This window comes from Mucor velutinosus, assembly GCF_035048745.1.
Source record: "Mucor velutinosus strain NIH1002 chromosome Unknown tig00001567, whole genome shotgun sequence".
NCBI classification, from domain to species: Eukaryota; Fungi; Mucoromycota; class Mucoromycetes; order Mucorales; family Mucoraceae; genus Mucor; species Mucor velutinosus.
The window spans coordinates 156692-176320 of NW_027041896.1; the positions used below are offsets into that span (position 1 = coordinate 156692).

Below are 19629 nucleotides of genomic sequence, written 5' to 3' on the forward strand. Positions count from 1 at the left end.
TAGTTTTTGTTTAGGAAAAAAAGGATAAAAATAGGCATTTGGGAGTTCCTCATGAAAAGCGTAGGCTTGGGCCAGTCAATCCCATTATAAGCGGATAAATGGATTTCTTTCTGTGAGCTTTTTTTGCTGCTGATGCTAAAATCCATGTCAAATTTAGCCGCTCCTGAGGAGGCGTATTTAAGGGTTTGCTAAATAAACTACATTAAATTGCAGATCATAATGTAAGATGTATATTTAGTTTAAGAGGAGAGAGGCACTATGGTGAAATTAATCACATTTTTATATTCTTTTTCAAGAACAATTGGATTAATTGGTGTTATTACACTTGCTCCTGGAATCGAGATGCACCAGCCACAGCTGCTTAGCATAATTGAAGTTCTGCAGTCTTTTGGTTTCAAGTACCATTTCAAGACCAACACAATCAAGATTCTTTTAGAGTCTCTTCCATCGTCTGGTAAGCATTAAAAACGGCTGAAACTATAGGCTGAACTACATGATCCATGCTAGCTTCTCTACAAGAGACAAACTTTGCTTCTAATGTTAATTTTGTAGCATGAAAAATTGCTATTACAATCGTCCCTACGCAAAGCACACAGAATTCCCTATGTAATACAAATCCATAACACCCTCGAAGATGCATAGAATTTAGCGTGTACTTTGTATTGTAAGCTATGGATTGGGAAACATCTTAAGTTTTTGCTATCAGTGTGACATACACTGGGTGTAGCATAGGTAATCGCGTCGATTAATCATGAAAAGAGGATATATAAACACTAAGATGGAGAATTGCCCAGACAGCGAGTTCAAGTACGTTACATTGCTCACATCCAAATTGCTCAAAGTTGTAGTTTAGTAAATGCACAAAATGCATATACGGAGTATCTCAAGATGTGTACACCCGATTATCATATAATGAATCTAATATATATACTGTAAAACATTCAAAACTCTATAAGGCAATACATAACCAAATTTGACAGCTTTCAAGCCTTCATATCTTGACATGTAGACCTTTCTGAGCCACTGGAATGACGCCAAACAATTGTACTTTAGCAGCAACTTTCTGACACCTTTGCTCAACTTTTTGGGCCAAAAAAAAACATGGCCAAAAATCGACCAAAAAGCATGAGGGGTACCTCATGGTTTTCATCGAAAATCAAACGATCGCATTTTTCGTCTTGAAAATGAAGACTTTTACTATGGTATATATTGAATCAAAATGTTCCTCTCAACCCAAAGCGACTTCTGAAACCACTTTTATGAGGTTTTCTTATGCAAAATTTCGACATTTTGGCCAAAACCCTTATTTCATATTTTCTGGAATTGCTCAATAATTTCAGTCAAAACATCTATTTTACTTGGCACCATTGGAAGTGCCTTGAAAAGTACTTCAAGAGTGTATTAGGAAGCGTAGGGTGATTATCACAATCTATATAGTCGGATGTCATAAAATAGATTAAAAAAGTCGAAAAATAACAATATCTGTCCAATCTTGAGCAGGAAAAAAAAATTGAGCTTAAATTAATTTTGGCGGCGGCATTGCTGCTGGCTGACCTAAATGCCTTTCTGTTGATGACAATGATGATTGCGATGCTGATTAAATGGGGATCATGGAATTGAAAGGACAATTGCTTAACCCAAATACTTTTTTTGGGGAGCTTTGCCTCATGAAGGTGTCTTTTGCAATGACAATATCTCAAAAAAGTCGCTGTAGATCTTACACAAGTTCTGTATTTACTTATGACCAGCTTTATGTCGCCATCTTATTAAGAGCATCAGCAGCAGTGAATGTTATGACAATTCTATTATCAGAAAATGGCAATTGTGATGTACAAATGCTGCATAATAAAACTTGAATTTTCTTTCATCTTGTCCCAATAAAAGGCTTTGTTTGATGCCAGCGTAAGCAAAAAGGATGCTGAAGGAGATACCTCCTCTTCTCCTGGATCTGATATAGCCTTTTTTTTTTTTTACTAACTAATAATTGGTTGTATAAAATCTAATTGATATACCCAAATGTTATAATATCTGATTTAAAATGTCTTTAGCGAGAGCCCACAGGGCGACGCCGATATCGAGCGTAGCGAGATAGATCGGCTAGTAATATATACTGAAATGAGTTGTACACTGTGTTGTCTATAAACATGTAAGCATTGAATTACTACAGATGTATAATTTGTATTTGTTTATCAAATGCGCACATAGGTATCCCAGTGTATTTCTTAGAGATAGACACTGATGCTTGTATCCGTGAACTTTCAATTTCAGGTTACCACAATACTCTCAAATACTCTTAGTAGCACAGTGCAAATCAGCGATTAAAAATAGGAAATCTTTATATGTGTTGTTAAATAACCTTTGAGTATGATGATGCACTAAATAAATATATAATAAGAGCCTGCTGCTTGCTTTAGTTTTGTTGCTGTTGCTTGGGCTCTGCAGTCTCCATTATGCTTTCAATTTGATGGCCATAACCCAACTGATTGACATCATAACCATTGTCTTGGAGTAGTTGACGAAACTCGTCATCCAGCTCTTTGGAACTCTTTGATGTATTGGGAATAAACAAAAGAGTCAAAGCACAGCCCAATAAACCGATGCAAGACCCAATGATAAACAGATAACCTTGTGCTCTAAGAGAATCGCCTGTAGTCTCTGTTAGAGCAGCCAAAATTGGCTTGAATACTTGAGTACCAATGGCAGCACCGGCTTTTCCAAGGGCAGCAGAAAGACCATACATAGTACCACGAATAGCGGTAGGATACATTTCAGCAGATACAAGAATAGTACAGTCGCCAGGACCGAATTCACCAAAGAATAAGAAGAAGCCATACAAAATGACAAATACAGGAAAGGCATTTGAAATGATTTGAGGAGCCAAGGCACCCACAATGATACCAATCACAGCCTGGATAAAGAAACCAGAAGCCATCAGCTTTTTAGGACCAAGACGATCAATAAATAAAGCACCAGCTGCAGCACCAAATGGGTAAAAGACATTCAAAACGATGTTCCATTGAAAGGTTTGCATTAAAGAATTTCCAGGTACAGCAACACTTAAGATGGTATCAGAAAAGATGCCAAATGAATATGATACAAAATCATAGAGAAACCAAATACCACCAGTGACCAAGAGTTTGGGCCAATACTTCTTGAAAATCAATACATAGGGCACCTTGCGGGTAAGTGCTTCCTTGGTATACATTTCGGAATTTAGCATTTTCAAGCGAAAGTACAGGACATTGAGAGGTAACAACAAGCCGAGACCAAGAGAGAGACGCCAAACGACTTCAAGCCCTCCTTCACCACAGATGGCTAGTAAGATGGCAGGTACAATAGTAGCCACAACAAAGCCAACACTACAATAAAGTCAGTATATGTTACAATGTTGTCTTAGAGAAACTTACTCGATGATGAAATTGCCACTAAGAATCAACCACTTTCCACGACTACGGCCGGATTCTTCAGCAGCCTCACCTGCGGTTACGCTTGAACAAGGATATTCACCACCAACACCAACACCTGTGAGACCACGGGCGATGATTAGCATCCAAATTAAACCAGTTGGGGTCACGCCACTGGAAGCAGTAGCCAATATAATGCCCTATTTTTAAGGTTAAATCATGCAATACAATTCAAATTATTGATAACAACTCACCAAACAAACGAACATTGTACACGAAATGATACCAAACTTTCTGCCTAACCGATCAATGAGAACACCAAAGCCGACTTGACCAACAATATCACCGATTAGCATGGCATTGCTTACTCGAGTAGAGAGACCATTTGCAAGCACACCTGCTCCATATATTTTCTGGAGACAGGCTTCCACAGAACCAATAATATTAGCTTGATAGCCATCGGAACCTAATGCAATACTTGCAAAGATTAAGGAGAGCTTTTGAGAAAACGACTTCTTTCTCTCGAGATCAGAATCAAAGCTGGGATCAGTAGAATCAACAAATTCAGCTTGAACAATGTCAGGCTTTTGCTTGAAACTCTCGTTGGTAGGTACAATTTCCTTGATCATAGTTTTCGACATAGCTATGAAGAAAGAAAAATTAAAAGGCAAAAGAGGGGAGTGGGGTATTTTATTACAAGATTAAGGGGCTATAGTAATGATTCAGTTGACTGTATTTATATAATAAATCGAGATATTCGGGTGGCATGAATCTTGAAGAGATTGACAAGTACGACATGTCTACTTTTTTGCCGAGATGTGGAGGAGATAAACTATCTAGCATGGTGCGCACAATTGATTCTGATTGGGATTATCTTCAAAATAGCCTTAACTGCTTGAAACGCTAAGCTACTCGTGGGTGAGATTGTATTGTCTGACTGGCTTTCAGACCTTCAGAGTTACGGTAGCACGGAGCTCTCTTTTTGAGATTAACCTAGACGCACGTGTGCTCGCTTTGCCTTTTACAATCACTTTAATTCTTGTGTGTATTCAAAAATATTTACCTATTTCGCAAATATAACCATTATCATTGAGTATATATTCCTGATAACGAGAAACGTGTAACCATCCTATTACCTTTTAAAACCTTATTATAATATTTGTATGATGCATGTTCTATTATCTCATGCACGAGTACTCATTGTATTGATATGCCAAAGCCTTTGAGTTCCCAACAAGGGTCTTTTGCTGGTACAAGATTAACAGCACGAATGTGCAATCTGTGCTTCGCATATCAACTTTGTTTGCGTAGAAATATGTGAATCACAAGTTATCTCTCGCTAGCGAGTACTACATAAAGCTTCTAATGCTGGCTTCTGATCTCCCAAAACGTCAAGATTAGTCCCATCACCGAGCGATACAAACTCTTGTGCTGCTTGCTTAATGTATTAACTGGAATGAATTACTCGTACCTAATGCTTAAATATGGCGAATTTCCTATCTTTACGCACAACATGATAGTACTTACTTCTAACATTACAATTATTTAACATGCATACTTGTTATGGATCGTTGGGCCATCAATATTATACAGATTACTACATTTATATGAGTCGTAAAACAGCATCATTTGATTGATTAACTTTCTGAAGTACTTTGAATGCTCTGGCGATCAAAACTGTATCAATTATGAAAGCTTTGCTCCTCTCTAAAAAGCTAGATTTCGCATGCTCGTTCCTTCTAAATCCACAATTAGAACAGCATGCAATTACCTTTGAAGAATATTAAACTAATTGAAGAGTTAAGCAGTTGTATAACAAGATCAAAGATTGCTTTATCACAACATTGAAGCCTCAACTTCATATAGTGGGCTGTTCATTAAATCAAATTACAAAGAGCTTCGTTGTAGGACAGACAACATGTAATGCAGCAATAATACGGGTGCGTGGTGTTGATGAGTGGTTCGATGACGGCAATTGTACTGTGGTGGGTAGCATCTCGAAAAAAATGAAGCGACAGATTACATCCTTTGAAAATTAAATTTTGTAATGCAATGTGCCACCGCACGACATTCACAGCAAGGTCAGACTGAATCGTAGACAAATCGAGGCAAAAATGACCAAAACAAATGAAGCATTATAGCAAATAGTACGTAAAATTATAAATTCACTAGTAAGTTTCGATGTACATCCATCTGCGTCCTAACAAAGCATTAAACTACTATCTTTGGGTATGCTACTTAATGCATACTATGATTCAACGTAGCTATCCTGAAACTTATGCAGTTTTTTATCAGTTAGATTGTACGACAGGTGTAGATGGGATGTAGTAGTAGCATAGAAAAGTTTAACAATCAGAAAAAATCTTCGATACTGTACTCGAAACTCTATCATATCTATAGTCATATATATTTAAAGAGCTCCAGAAACTCATTCAGACAAAAACGTATTTGATTTTCTCGCTTATTAAGCTATTGTGGTTCTACCAAAAAATCAGGACCTCTAAAATCATACTATATTAAATATAATGAGGAAACTCTTCCCGAAATGATCAGAGCTGAATCCTTCTTAACGATAATAGTTATTTACTGAAATCAAATTGACCTTGGTTTGGAGAGTAGTGAAAAGCTTTGTATTAGCGAAAATGTTTAGACTACTTTAGCTCTTAAGTTTACTGTAAAGGTAATGTCTGAATGATTTTAAATAAGTAGCTTCCATGTTCGAACTTGTGAAGGCCTTACTACAGTATGTTGCGCTAAATGGCACGTACTGTAATAAACGTTTATATCGGTAGATGAGAAATAATTTCAGCAAGCTTTTATACGTGTCTGAAGCGACATGCTTATTTATATTATCTAGCTATGAATGTATCAATGACATAAGAAATTAAGGCATAAATGCGGATAGGTTTACAGATAGAAACTCACAGCAGGCAAGTATCGCAGTCGCTTGTTTCTCTTCAAAGTCTCATGCAATCCACACATGCTCAATTAAAATAAACGATGAAGCTCATCTAGCCCTCTTGCAGTACTGAATCTTGTAAGGCTGGGTGAATGCGGCTACGTATTTATGAAAACATAAATATTGATTTGATAAACGACAAGTAAATTGATACAACTATGCATAGAATATATAGCTCCAACGCAGAGCTCTGTCCATATTTTTACCGCACCCTAACAGATCTATAAGATCACAATTTTATTATTAAAAAAATAAGTCCAATTCATCGCTAATATAATTATTGAACTCCGATTTTCAATTTGTGTTCCGATTTGGAATCCCGCTTATGTCCTGATGATGATGGTGCAAACCAAATTTCCGTAGGTAGCATAGTTGTTGAGAAATCCGTAATTTTAGAAAATGAATAAGTTTGAGTACATGCTACTAATAAAACTTTTTATATTACTATATAAATGTGGGATGTATGTGTAGTGAAAGTTGTAGAGGGTACTTTGTCAGAGTAGGGAATGTTTGATGTGGGGTTATTGATGGTAATGTGGATGATTATTGAGGAAAAATAAAGAAAATGGTCAAATTTCGAGGAACTGTACCGGTTGATTTTACTAAGTCAACCCGAGCTTGAAGCTTAGTAACTTTTGTTTCTTTTTCAATTCTCTATACAATGGTATGGTTATTATAGGATAATAAAAAAAGTTTTGAATATCCTCTGCTTGTAGCTCATAAAATATATGATTTTGAGCAAATATATGAAGGGATTGCACATCTGGTACTTGAAACCCTTACACAATAATAGATATGCATCTGCAATGTCGTTTCACTCATTATTGATTTGCAACATGTTTTGTTTTCTAGAGTTGCTATCGTTTGCTTCTTATTGAATTCTCAAGATACAAAATTGTTCTCAATTTTAAGGTTAGGAGCATCTAAAGTTAAGTTTTGAGATACTAAATGAGCAATACTGTGTAGCACAAAGAATGAATGGACTATAATTCGTTGTTTATAAAAAATGGTTGACGCCACAAAAACAGGAAAATAAAGACGTATTTGAATAAGATCAAGCACAAAAACTAAAGATTTATTGATGAAGACAAGAGTTATCCTATTTTTTTACACTAAGTTTTGGTGGATATCTGTTGAGGATATAGATCATCTCTGAGAGGCAAATGTATTAGGCGTCGTTTATTACATAAGAGGATCTGAGAATGAGCTGAGATGCATAGTAGAAGTGAGAGGTCTTTATTCAAGCAGCACGAAGGAACATGAGTGGTGCCATCAAATGGCTAATCTATATCCTGGTTCCTGGAGAGTGGTAGCCTATGGCCTTTCGTCCCTGGAAGTGGGTTTCAATTCCGACAAATGTTCTTCCGTCAAAGCTATTAGGAAGAACATTCTATCCTGGATCATCTTTGTTGTTTATCCTTGACTGGTGGTTCATGAGTTCTGATGCAGCACATCCTCGTTACTGGTTCAAGGCTTATACAATTATCCCGCATTCAAGATCAAGGTCCTATTGCTGCGGCACTGTCAAATAACTATAAATACCTTTGATATCTACACTAGTTTTGATCCTTATTCAATCTTGGAATAACATAATAAATATATTCAGTTCTAATTGTATTTACTCTGTCTATATTTCGTTATTCTAAACAATATCAAAGTAGCAACTTATTTTGTTGTATAACGCTTATCACATCTGGTAAATCTCAGCACCCAGACATATCTGAAGTGAACTAGACTAGATTCCCATCATAAACAAAACCCAAAATAAATGTCATCTCAATCAAACCATGCTACCATCAGCAGATAGGCATGCATAATAATAGTATTAGCATGATGATAGCAAGGGTTAAATGCTCTAAAATAAGAGATGACAGATACTAAAGTAAATGTCAAGGGTATTGTAATGTGTTGTAACATAAATATACCTAAAAAGGATACAGGCTCAACAATAAAGAGCTATTCTTTACGCATGATTCAAAAACCATATATTGAAATACCGTTCTTGATCCATCAGATCAACAACTAAATGACCCAACAAAAATATATAAAGTAATGGAATCACTGGCAACTACTAAACTGCTGCCAGATAAGAGATATAAACCAAATAATATAAATAGAGACGTAGAATATACATTTTATTGCACATTATCCTAATTTCAAATAAAGAAGGATTTTAACAGTATTCTACCTGCTTTTTTAACCCCCTTTTTACTGCATTTTTTACTGTTACAATCAATCATTGATTTCGTTATGTCGTCTGTTCTGTCTGGTAACTCCCCACTGTCATCTCGTGCTGGCTCACCTAATCCCATGGAAGAGGACGTCATCATGGAGGATGGCAACGCATCCTTACCTGCCTCAGTTTCTGCAACAACTGAACGCCTCAATGAGATGGATCTCGCGGCTGACCCGCATACAAACCTCGTTGGCACCCCGTCTCCTGCGCCTACTATATCCACTAAAGGTGAAGAAATTGTCAACCCTGACGCTACCTCACCACAACCTGCTCCACCTGTTACGAAGCCGCCAACGTTGACTGAAGTTCTGAAGAAGGTTCTACTCCAAAAGGAAAATGCGCAAATAGCATACTTGAAAGCTCTGAGCCATTCCAATGTCAATGTTGATGAAGCCAACCTACTCCGTGAAAAAGTAAACAATTTAGACAAGCATGTCAAAACACTTACCGATGGTCTCAAGGCTGCTGCTGCTGCTACTGCTGCTGCCACCAAGGCTTCCGCTGCCGCTAACTCATCGTCCACTGGCTTAAAAATTTCCAAGAGAGATCTTCCCAAATTCCAACTGGAGGATAACAAAGCTAAACCATTTCCACATGAGGAGGCATATCGTTCTGTTGATCATTTCCTCTCAGAATTCGAAAAAATTGTGTATTCTTCTGGCCAAGACATCGAAACCGTATGGCGCAAGTACATTCCCCTCACGTTGTCGTATGAATTGGATGACTGGATGAAGACGGTGGTCATGAAGTGCAATGTCTGGCACGATGTCAAGTTGGTTTTCAGCAAGAAGTTTGGGACAGTAGTTTCAAGAATACATAAGCGTCGTGCTGTGATGAATATGGAAATTGGGTTCCATGAATCTGTCGATGAATATTCCAATCGTTTCTTCCGCACTGTTGGTGAGGCCGGCTATCATCGTGATGATTTGACAATTGGTGATGTCTTTTTGTTGTCTTTACCCGAGTCCTGGCAGCTGAACATTTGTACTGTGCTCCTTTCAAATACCAAGAGACAAGCCTGGACTACCACGGAAATTCACAATGCTGCCGTAGATCTTCTTGGTGAAAAGACTCCCCAATCATTGATGCTAGGAAAGGACACCAAGCGCAAGTTTGGCTCTGTTGAACCCCCTATTGTTGCTACCTCTGGCTCATCTGCCACCACATCTTCTGCTTTGCCAAAGGCAAGAATGCTTGGTGATCGAAATCTGCCCAATAGGGCTGCTACCAAGAACCCTAACCCTTGCCGCCATTGTGGTCGCCCCTGGAAGCATGGCCATACTTGTGAAGAATATCGAATGGCCAAACGCCAAAAGGGCGCTGGTGATGGAATCAACGTATTGTCCGTGTCTACTACTTCTGATACTAAAGAAGAAAATGAAACTGACGTGATGACCCAAGCTTTAAAAGAAGCATATGAAAACGAAATTTACAAATGTAAGTCTAAAAAGACAAACGAAAGCAAAAACAACATGAAACTAATCACGCCTCTTCTATTAAATGGTAGAAGAATCATCGGAAAAGTGGATCCCAGATCGGATATTAGTTTCATCAATAAAAGCATATTAAATAAATCGTTTTCAAACATACAAACGTATAAAACAAATGGCTTTCTCAATTTCTTGTCTGTAAATGATGATAACAAGAACAGTACGGTAACAAGAATTGGTAAAACTGAACCTATGGAAGTAACTTATACAAACAATATCAAATTCGCTCATGAATTCGAGGTCATTAAATTTAATGATGAGTTGTCTACTGAATTTGATGTGTTACTTGGTGTCGATATTCTACCCAAATTGAATATCTACCTGCAAGGAGTAGCATATAAATTTCCTGATTCAGAAAAGGACAAAGAAATGAAGCAGTTTGAGGATATAAATCACGATCAACAAAACAAATTCAATCCTGAAAAGGCTGATTATGGTACTCCAAGCGAAAGAAAAGAATTGCTAGCACAAATTCAATCAGCTTTGGACGAAAACAGGGCTATCCCAAGTGATGCAGCATGTACAATGCCAGAATCAGTTGTAAGAATCAAAATTTCGGATCCCAGTGATTGTTTCGTTCGACAATATCCATTAGCGGTAAATGCAAATGCAGAAATCAAATCACAGCTAGAAGAATGGCTAAAAGATGGCATTGTCGAGCGTACCAAACCTGATCCAACCTTTCACTCACCTTTATTGGCTGTACCTAAACGTGATCCACTCACCGGGAAAACTAGCAAGCTTCGAATCTGTTGCGATTTAAGAAGAATAAATGCTGCCATCTCGGATAAAGACTGTCATGAGAACTTTGCTGTACCAAAAATAGATGAAATCTTCAGCAAGGTTGTTGGTAACGCTAATGTCATAAGTGTTTTGGATCTAAAGCAAGCTTATTTTGCATTTCCTGTATCACCAGAATCAAGACGTTGCCTCATATTTAGTCATAACAATTTGACGTACCAATGGACCAGAGCCCCTTTTGGGTTAAAATTCCTTGTAAGCCAGTTTGTCTATACAATGAGCGTTTTATTCGATGGCATTGAACAAGAGTTGAAAGATGAAGTAAAGAAATTATACATAAAACAAAACAAAGACACCACTCAAATTGGCAATGAAATCCAAGCAGGAGTCTGCCACTACTTAGACGATATCGTGGTGTATGCTAGAAACGCAGAATTTAATGCACTAATGGTTAATTTAGTGGTAAGGAGATTGAGTAGAGTAAATCTACGTATCAATACAGATAAATGTTCATTCTTCCAAACAAGTGTCTATCTGCTTGGATTCATCATCAGTAAAGATACCACAAAAATTGATACAAAAAGACTATCAAACATTGAGTCATGGGAAATCCCAAAGACAACGAAACAGGTCCGTAGTCTTATGGGTATTATCAGCCATTTAAGAAACTACTGTCCAATGCTGTCTAAAATAGCTGCTCCTATTGACAGTCTACGAAATGAGAAAAAAATCACTGCAAAATGGACATCCTTACATACTGATAGACTCCAAAGAATCAAACAAATACTCATGTCTAGTCAAATCCTTTATGCACCTAATCCATCAAAGCCATACTTCATGCAAACTGATGCCAGCGTTCTGGGAATATCAGCCTGTCTATTCCAAAAGGATGAAATGGGACGCATTAAGCATATAGCATTCGCAAGCAGATCTTTGAATAGTGCAGAACGAAATTGGTCTACTAACCGAAGAGAAACTGCAGCCATTGTGTTTGGTTTTGAAAAATACAAAGCTTTATTATGGGGGCACAATGATATAACTGTTTTATGTGATCATTTGGCCCTAACGTATCTTTTTACATCATCAACACTGAACAGCACTCTTCAAGGGTATCTGGAAATTTTAGGAGAATACAATTTCTCAGTAGCTCACATCAAAGGAATGGAAAACATTCTTGCTGACCGACTATCGAGATTGTACCCTGCCATAACCGAAGATGAAGAGCTAGCTGATGAATATGAACAACAGATTAAGAAACTACACAAGCTAATCCTGCTACGAAGAACTACCGGGAACAAAATCGTTAAACAAAAGGAAGTTCATTCCAAAGACCCCAATCTAAATGTCCTAGCGATAAAGCTCAGTAGCAAAGAATTTAAACAAACCACAACTGATTATGTTTGTCCACCTCAACAAGATCGTAAAAAGATCATCCAAGATGCACATAAGGTAGGACATTTTGGGATTGCGGCTGTGGTTAAGCACATTCACACTTATCATGGTCTTCATTGGAACTCCATCTATAAGGACGCCAAAGAACTTTTGCTGTCTTGTAAGGAATGTCAATTGCATAATATTGCAAAGAAAGGATTCAACCCAGCAAGAAGTGTAGTGTCGTATGAACCATTTGATTTCATTAGCATGGATATGATTGGACCCTTACCAGTAACGGAAAGAGGCAATTGTTATATTCTTGTGGTTGTAGACATCTGTACCAAATACATCATTGCTCGTCCTACACCAAACAAACAAAGTGACACAATCGCTAACATCTTGGTCTCAATCTATGGAGATTATGGTTTAGCAGTGAATGTTACCTTATCTGATAATGGAAGAGAATTCAAATCTCAACTATCAGAATACATCTATAAATCATTAAACATTGGCATGATACAAAGCACTCCTTACTACGCACAGGGAAATGGTCATAGTGAAAATTCTGTGAAAACTGTAACTGCAACACTAAGGAAAATGTGTGGGAATGACACCAGAAACTGGGATAACCGTTTGCCTATTGTACAACTAGCTATAAACATGAAAGTCCGTGATCGCACAGCAAGCACCCCTTTCAGCTTGATGTTTGCAAGACAAGTAACATTGGACCCTAAGAAAATTAATAGAAATAACAGGAAAGCATTGACACTGGAAGAGCTACAAAAAAGAGCTGAAACCATGAATGACATTGTCTTTCCTGCTATACAACAACGAACTGATGAATTGGCTAAAATATATCGCGAGAAATTCAACAAGAAACACTACATAATCGAAGATATTCCAGCTGGTACACCTGTAATGGTACGTTACGCAGAAGGTCGATCGAATAAACTAGCCCCGCTATATTCAGGACCATATATTGTGGTGCGACGTACTCAAGCAGGAACGTATGTACTAAAAGATGATACTAGCGAATTGCTACATCGTGAATATACGCCCTCTGAATTAAAAGTTGTCTCATTAGACGAAACAGCATTGGAAGCGCAAGTATATGAGGTAGAAGAAATTCGTGATCATCGAGTGCTCCCCGATGGCACATACGAATATCTGACCAAATGGTGTGGTTACGGTGAAAGAGAGAATGACTGGCTTACCCCTGATCTATTCTCCACACCTACTCCTATTACCAATTACTGGAAGAAAATGAAAGAACTTGAAAGACGAGAGGCATCTAGAAAAGAAATCAATGATACTTCAATTAAGAATACTATCAACAAATCTAAGAAACGCCAAACAAAATTGCCTCAAACAAATACTCGCCGCCAAAAACGTGCAAGAAATACGAAATCTAAATAATATCCTACCTAAAATATCTCTTTAAATATATATATATATATATATATACATAATACATAATTTTTTCCTTTCCAATATCTCTGATTTCATTTCGAATTTAAGTCTTCTAAATTTGCTGCATACCGGGTCAACGCAAATCTTGTTTGCGTTTAGCGGGGAGGCATGAAGTGAACTAGACTAGATTCCCATCATAAACAAAACCCAAAATAAATGTCATCTCAATCAAACCATGCTACCATCAGCAGATAGGCATGCATAATAATAGTATTAGCATGATGATAGCAAGGGTTAAATGCTCTAAAATAAGAGATGACAGATACTAAAGTAAATGTCAAGGGTATTGTAATGTGTTGTAACATAAATATACCTAAAAAGGATACAGGCTCAACAATAAAGAGCTATTCTTTACGCATGATTCAAAAACCATATATTGAAATACCGTTCTTGATCCATCAGATCAACAACTAAATGACCCAACAAAAATATATAAAGTAATGGAATCACTGGCAACTACTAAACTGCTGCCAGATAAGAGATATAAACCAAATAATATAAATAGAGACGTAGAATATACATTTTATTGCACATTATCCTAATTTCAAATAAAGAAGGATTTTAACAGTATTCTACCTGCTTTTTTAACCCCCTTTTTACTGCAATATCTACCTTAATCTTTATAGACACCTTTAACCTTTTTCTAGCACAACAAGCAACAACAAGGAACAAAAATTTAATTAAGATCTAGTTACAAAGGCAAGATCAATCTGTAAAAACATTGTAAAAATTAGATCTACTAGCTATCTCAAACTCCATAAACGCTGTACATTACTTTATAACTGATTTTTGCTCTTAATAATAAGTATATCAATATCAAGACAGTTGTTGTATCTGTCAGGTACACGCAGTTTTTTTTTTTGTGCAACCTTTCAGTTGGTATAAATCTGAAATCAATTTGCAAAATAATAATAAGCAGAAACAACGCTACATGCACTACATTATCAATAAATGCCTAAAAAATTGCTCATTAACAGGGTCGAACTGTTGACCTTGGCGTTATTAGCACCACGCTCTAACCAACTGAGCTAAACGAGCATGGATGCTTGAATGGCTCACTTGGTTAGAGCTTCATGCGGAAGCAGTGAGTATGCCGAGAGGTCGTGGGTTCGAATCCCACCTTCGCATCCATATTTTCCGCCTTTCTAACCTGGCATGTTGCTCGGTATTTGTGCTTGCACGTTTAGGTGTGCTGCGGTGCGTCTGGCCGGTTTCTACCTTGAGTCCTGTTCGTCTCCCCCGTCTTGCGGCGCGGCCATTGCCATTCCTCCCTCTGTTTCTCCTCCTCTCTGGTGGGTTTTGATGCCGTTTACTTTATTGGTCCCCTCCCTTTAGCAGCTTCCCTCAACCTTTAATTTAAACATGCTTTTTCCCGCCGAATCACTGTTAGTCTTGCAACATATGATCATACCGATTCCGCAGTTGACTACAATTGTAAATAAATAAAAATCCAATATTAAACTGAGCTAAACGAGCCAACTGATGAATATTGCAATTTAAAATTAGTACACATACCTGTAGTATATTTTTTTTTTAAAAAAATTTTTATCACATGTTTAAATCTACAATTGCTCCTACATCTGCTGCTATTGCTGAAGTTTATGACACTGCTTGCCATTCAGCACTAATCCTTACTGCGACTGAGATCATAGATCGTTATTAAGCGATTTTGGTATGGTATATTAGATATTTAGCTTTGGTAATGGTCCAACTGGTTTTTAGCACACAATGGACATCAGTGATCCTACTGAACAGCACAAATGATTGTAAAGAATATTTGTCTCTTTCTTTAACCAAGCTTTGTATAGAGCACACTGGTCTCCTGAAGGTGTAAAGACAGATTCGCTAGTAGTGAACGTTGGTGTTACTACTGTTTCTGGTCTGTATGCCTTGGACAGTAATACTTACTCTATAATGTATATGCGTGTCTTTGAACAAACAATACAAGGTTTCAGTAGTTGGATGATTGTAACATTTACTATAAGAAGGACAAATGAATGTGGTTTAAATACCTGTTAAAAGCTTTGTGTACTAAATTTGATGTTTCAATCATCATGCAGATTAAAGCATATACAAGTTAAATCATTTCAAAATTGAAAAATGCCGCTTGTTCTTTGCAAGATTACTAAAGTAATAGTAATTTAAACGAGAAAGTTTAGTCTATATTGCAGATAGACGTGGAAGATAAACGAGGTTATTACACTTGTCTCTCATGATTGTCATTTTTTTTTTTTTAGTAGACTAGCTGATGACACGCAGTCGTTACTATAGGATCAACCATTGAACGCAGTACTTGAACTCTCAATAGATTCTGAATGTAAAACCACAGGATTACACTACCAAACTCATGCTTTCACAAAATTACCCTACAAACAAAGCCATCTACAGATCCGAATGACAACCATCAACAACAAACATATACAACAATCCTTGCTCTTTTGGAATACTTTTTTTTTTTTTTTTTTTTTTTTTTTTTTTTTTTTTTTTAAAAGTCAAAAGCAAATGAATACATATGTACATCTAAATCAATACTTGAACGGAATGCTCGACACCTTTGTTCTTTTAAATAGGGATTGGACCCGTATTGGGAGCAAATGACGAAGCCAAAAGAGCCTCACGCATGAACGGCTTGAAACGAAGTAAATGCATGGCTTCTTCAAAGGAACACTGAAACAGCAAGCAAGCACATCAGTCGAGATTTCACTAATAAGACCAACATGTTGTATATTTACCCATCTGCGTTTGCGAAAGTGTTTTTCTGGCCAGTTGTCTAAAATTTCCTGCACTTCAAATTCATAAAACCAGACATTGCCTTTGACTTCACCATAGGCATTGTAATCCAAGAAGCTCCCCACAAGCCCTTTAATGTGTCCTCTAACGCCACCTTTGCGATTGTGATTAATAGCAGCCTTCTATACCAGTTCATGTCATGTACCTTCTTCATAAGTTTCACGTTCGGCAGATTGCTCCTTTGTTTCATCGCTTTCCCAACCGCCTTTGGGCTGTTCAAGTTTGGCAGTTGAGAATTTCTTTTGCAACATCAATCAAAATACTGAGACTTACAAGAACCCAAAGGCCTGCATGTTTACTGCTCGAGATAATCAGCACCTTATTCGTGGTAGGGTCGACTGCTATTGTGCCAGTAACCTGAAATGTGTTAATTCCAAGCGTCTTTTGACAGCTGCCAGAGATTGCTTACTTGGCGAACATCGTTTTCATCAAACACTTGATTATCTCTACCAATGCGAGATTCAGCAGGGAATTCAGTAAATGTCTTGTTTCCACTCATAATGTTATTTAAACTGGAAGAAAGCTGGATGAAAAAAACATTTGTAAAAACCATCTAAATAAAAACACACAAGGCAGCAGCAGTCGTCACTGAATATTCTAAAGTTTCTAGATTTTTTTATTGAATTTAATTCTGTATTTCATGCAAATAGTATATAAAGAATGGATAAAAAGAGGATTTGTTTGTTTTTTGTGAAGAGGAAAAAAGAACAAGTATATAATAATATAAAAGAACAAGGATTATGTAACAAGAAGGAGATAAAAAAGACGAGCAAAAACGAATGATGAATTTAACGACGATCTGTTGAACCCATACCACGCTTGCCACTGAACAAATGCTTGGGCATCTTGGTTTGAATCTGTCTATCAGCTTCACCACGCTTACCCATCTTGGAGCTTTGCTTTTGAACATTCTTCTTTTGCTTGTCAGCTTCCAACTTTTGCTTGACATTACGGAAACCTTCGCTAGCAATTTCTTGTGCTTCAGATTCACCACGGTCCATGGCACCAGCATCTCTGACAGCCTCATCGGCAATAGCTTCGTGACGAGTACGCTTACGGCTTTCAGCAGCAGATCTCGTACGCTCAGAGGCATCAGTGCCATCAATACCCATACTAGCAAGTTGTCTGTCCATTTCGCTCACAGTAGTGAATTTAGCAGCAGCAGTCTTGGGCAAAACGGGTCTTGTTCTGCCACGAGCAGCACGATGAGCTTGAACAATCAGCTTCTTGCGATCACGGATAGCATCAGCAGCAGTACGAAGCACCTCTTCATCGTCATCCAAAATTTCTTCATCAGATTGATAGAAACCTTCAGCCTCCAAACGCTCTTCTTCTCTCTCCAAAGCCTCCAATTTCTCTTCAATCTCGGGATCAATAAAGTCAGCAACGTTATGACCATCAAGGAATTCGGGAATGGTATCGTATTTCCACTCGTCATCTTCCAAAAGATACTTCTTCTTGACATCGACATTATACACACCGGCACCACCTTGCTCTGCTTCGATATCCTTCTCAAGTTTACGGCGGTTGGGATCATTGGGATCATACTTGACACGGGTCTTGGTTTCAGCAGGAATATTGGGAAGACGAGCAATGTTGTCTCTTTGTTGAGGTTGAGCCAAGTGAATCTTGTTGATGACATCGTTGATCTTGTTGCCCTTCATCTTCATTTCAACACGAGCAGCCAACAATTTGTCACAGGCGCTGTTACGGACATTCATGACACCGTCATCGTTATAGCAAGACATGGTCAAAACGGTAGCATTCTCTTCGTTGGCAATGTCTTCGATCCACTTTCTTTGCTCCTCAGGGAGATCCTCAGGCTTGACTTGATCAATCTTGTTGATGACCAAAACGATGGGCTTGTTGGCAAAAAGAGGCTTGATGTTGTTGAACAGCTTGACTTGATCTTCAACACTGTAACCACATTGTTCTGAGAGATCCATAAAGTACATGATGCAGGATCTTAAATGAGCCATAGCAGTAATAGATTGCATTTCAATGGTATTACGCTCCTCCAAGGGGTGATCCAGGATACCAGGAGTATCAATGACTTGCCATCTCATGTACTTGTAATCCATATGGCCCACAAAGAGAGACTTGGTGGTGAAGGCATAGGGTTGCACATCCACCTCAGCACGGGTGATCTTATTGATGAAGGAAGACTTACCGACGTTGGGGTAACCACAGATCAACAGAGTACGGGTGTTGGGATCAATAGATGGAAGACGAGACAAATGCTGACGAACTTGCTCGAGATAGGCCAAACTGTCCTTTTGACGTTTCATGACGGTAGCCATTCTACCTAAAGCAGCCTTCTTGAGTTGCTTACAACGATAAAGTGAATCACCAAACTTCAGCAAACGAACATAGTCCTTGGCAACTTGATCAATCAAATGACGGGCAGTGTTGACTTGACCAAGGGCAAGCTTGTAATGGTCTTTATCGTACAAGACGTTCATGAGATCAGCATAGAAGGGATGGATATCCTACCACATAATCCATCAGTTTACCGATCTTTCCCCACCTCTATCCCAAAACACAACTCACCTCCAACTTGGGGAATTCGTCCAAAATGTTCTTGAACTTTTCATCGAAATTCTCTTGCGTAAACTTGACCTTGCGCATGTAAAACTGTCTAATACGGCCAATGTTGTAATTCTTGTGAATGACAGTGGGAGTCTTTCTTTGAGTTTTGGACAAGATAATGTCGACAAAATCAGAAGAAGTAGGCACAGGCTCGATCTTCTTGAAATTATAGAGTGAGGACATGGTTGATAAGGGTTAATCACAGAAAGAAGAGGTCCAAGATTTTCAAATCAAATCAAAAAAAAAGTTTTTTTTTCTTCTCGATTTCCTTGAATTATCTCCAACAGTCCCATGAAGCAGTCCGTTCCTTATGCCCTTTGGTGGCTCAAGTAGTCGAAAAGGGGAAAGATTATCCTTCTCATCGAATCAAAAGGCCTACTTGTGCTTGAGATGCCAACAGGTAGAAGGGCACTAGGGTTCGATGCACATGCCAGCGGCCTCAATGACAAAGTTTGCTCAGTTCTGGTCATCCATGTCCAATGGATTTGACAGCCTCACATGTGTCCAATGTATGGATCATCCCTTGGCATGTCTTGATCTACATGTCAAGTACATGGAGTCAATCTGATACCACGA

At 38.0% G+C, this 19629-nt stretch overlaps 4 protein-coding genes and 1 non-coding gene across 5 annotated transcripts; 1 reads left to right on the forward strand and 4 right to left on the reverse strand.

The window, feature by feature from the left end:
- Nucleotides 1–2410: 2410 nt before the first annotated feature.
- ATC70_011925 (uncharacterized protein) lies at nucleotides 2411–4045 on the reverse strand (the record flags this gene model as incomplete). Its single annotated transcript, XM_064831109.1, has 3 exons — nucleotides 2411–3359; nucleotides 3408–3604; nucleotides 3659–4045. The coding sequence occupies 3 exons, from the start codon at nucleotides 4043–4045 to the stop codon at nucleotides 2411–2413; spliced, it is 1533 nt and encodes a 510-aa protein (XP_064687977.1).
- Nucleotides 4046–8613: 4568 nt separating this feature from the next.
- ATC70_011926 (uncharacterized protein) lies at nucleotides 8614–13620 on the forward strand (the record flags this gene model as incomplete). The annotated part of the gene is made up of 1 exon (XM_064831110.1): nucleotides 8614–13620. One exon carries the CDS (start codon nucleotides 8614–8616, stop codon nucleotides 13618–13620), a length of 5007 nt encoding a protein of 1668 aa, XP_064687978.1.
- Nucleotides 13621–14638: 1018 nt separating this feature from the next.
- Nucleotides 14639–14712, reverse strand: ATC70_011927. The gene has a single exon. It is a non-coding gene; the product is annotated as a tRNA-Ile (tRNA).
- A 1524-nt stretch (nucleotides 14713–16236) lies between these two features.
- On the reverse strand, nucleotides 16237–16963 carry EFR3_2 (plasma membrane localization protein; the record flags this gene model as incomplete). Its single annotated transcript, XM_064831111.1, has 5 exons — nucleotides 16237–16341; nucleotides 16407–16558; nucleotides 16610–16676; nucleotides 16738–16821; nucleotides 16874–16963. 5 exons carry the CDS (start codon nucleotides 16961–16963, stop codon nucleotides 16237–16239), a joined length of 498 nt encoding a protein of 165 aa, XP_064687979.1.
- Nucleotides 16964–17252: 289 nt separating this feature from the next.
- On the reverse strand, nucleotides 17253–19236 carry ATC70_011929 (uncharacterized protein; the record flags this gene model as incomplete). The annotated part of the gene is made up of 2 exons (XM_064831112.1): nucleotides 17253–18953; nucleotides 19015–19236. The coding sequence occupies 2 exons, from the start codon at nucleotides 19234–19236 to the stop codon at nucleotides 17253–17255; spliced, it is 1923 nt and encodes a 640-aa protein (XP_064687980.1).
- Between the last annotated feature and the right edge of the window lie 393 nt (nucleotides 19237–19629).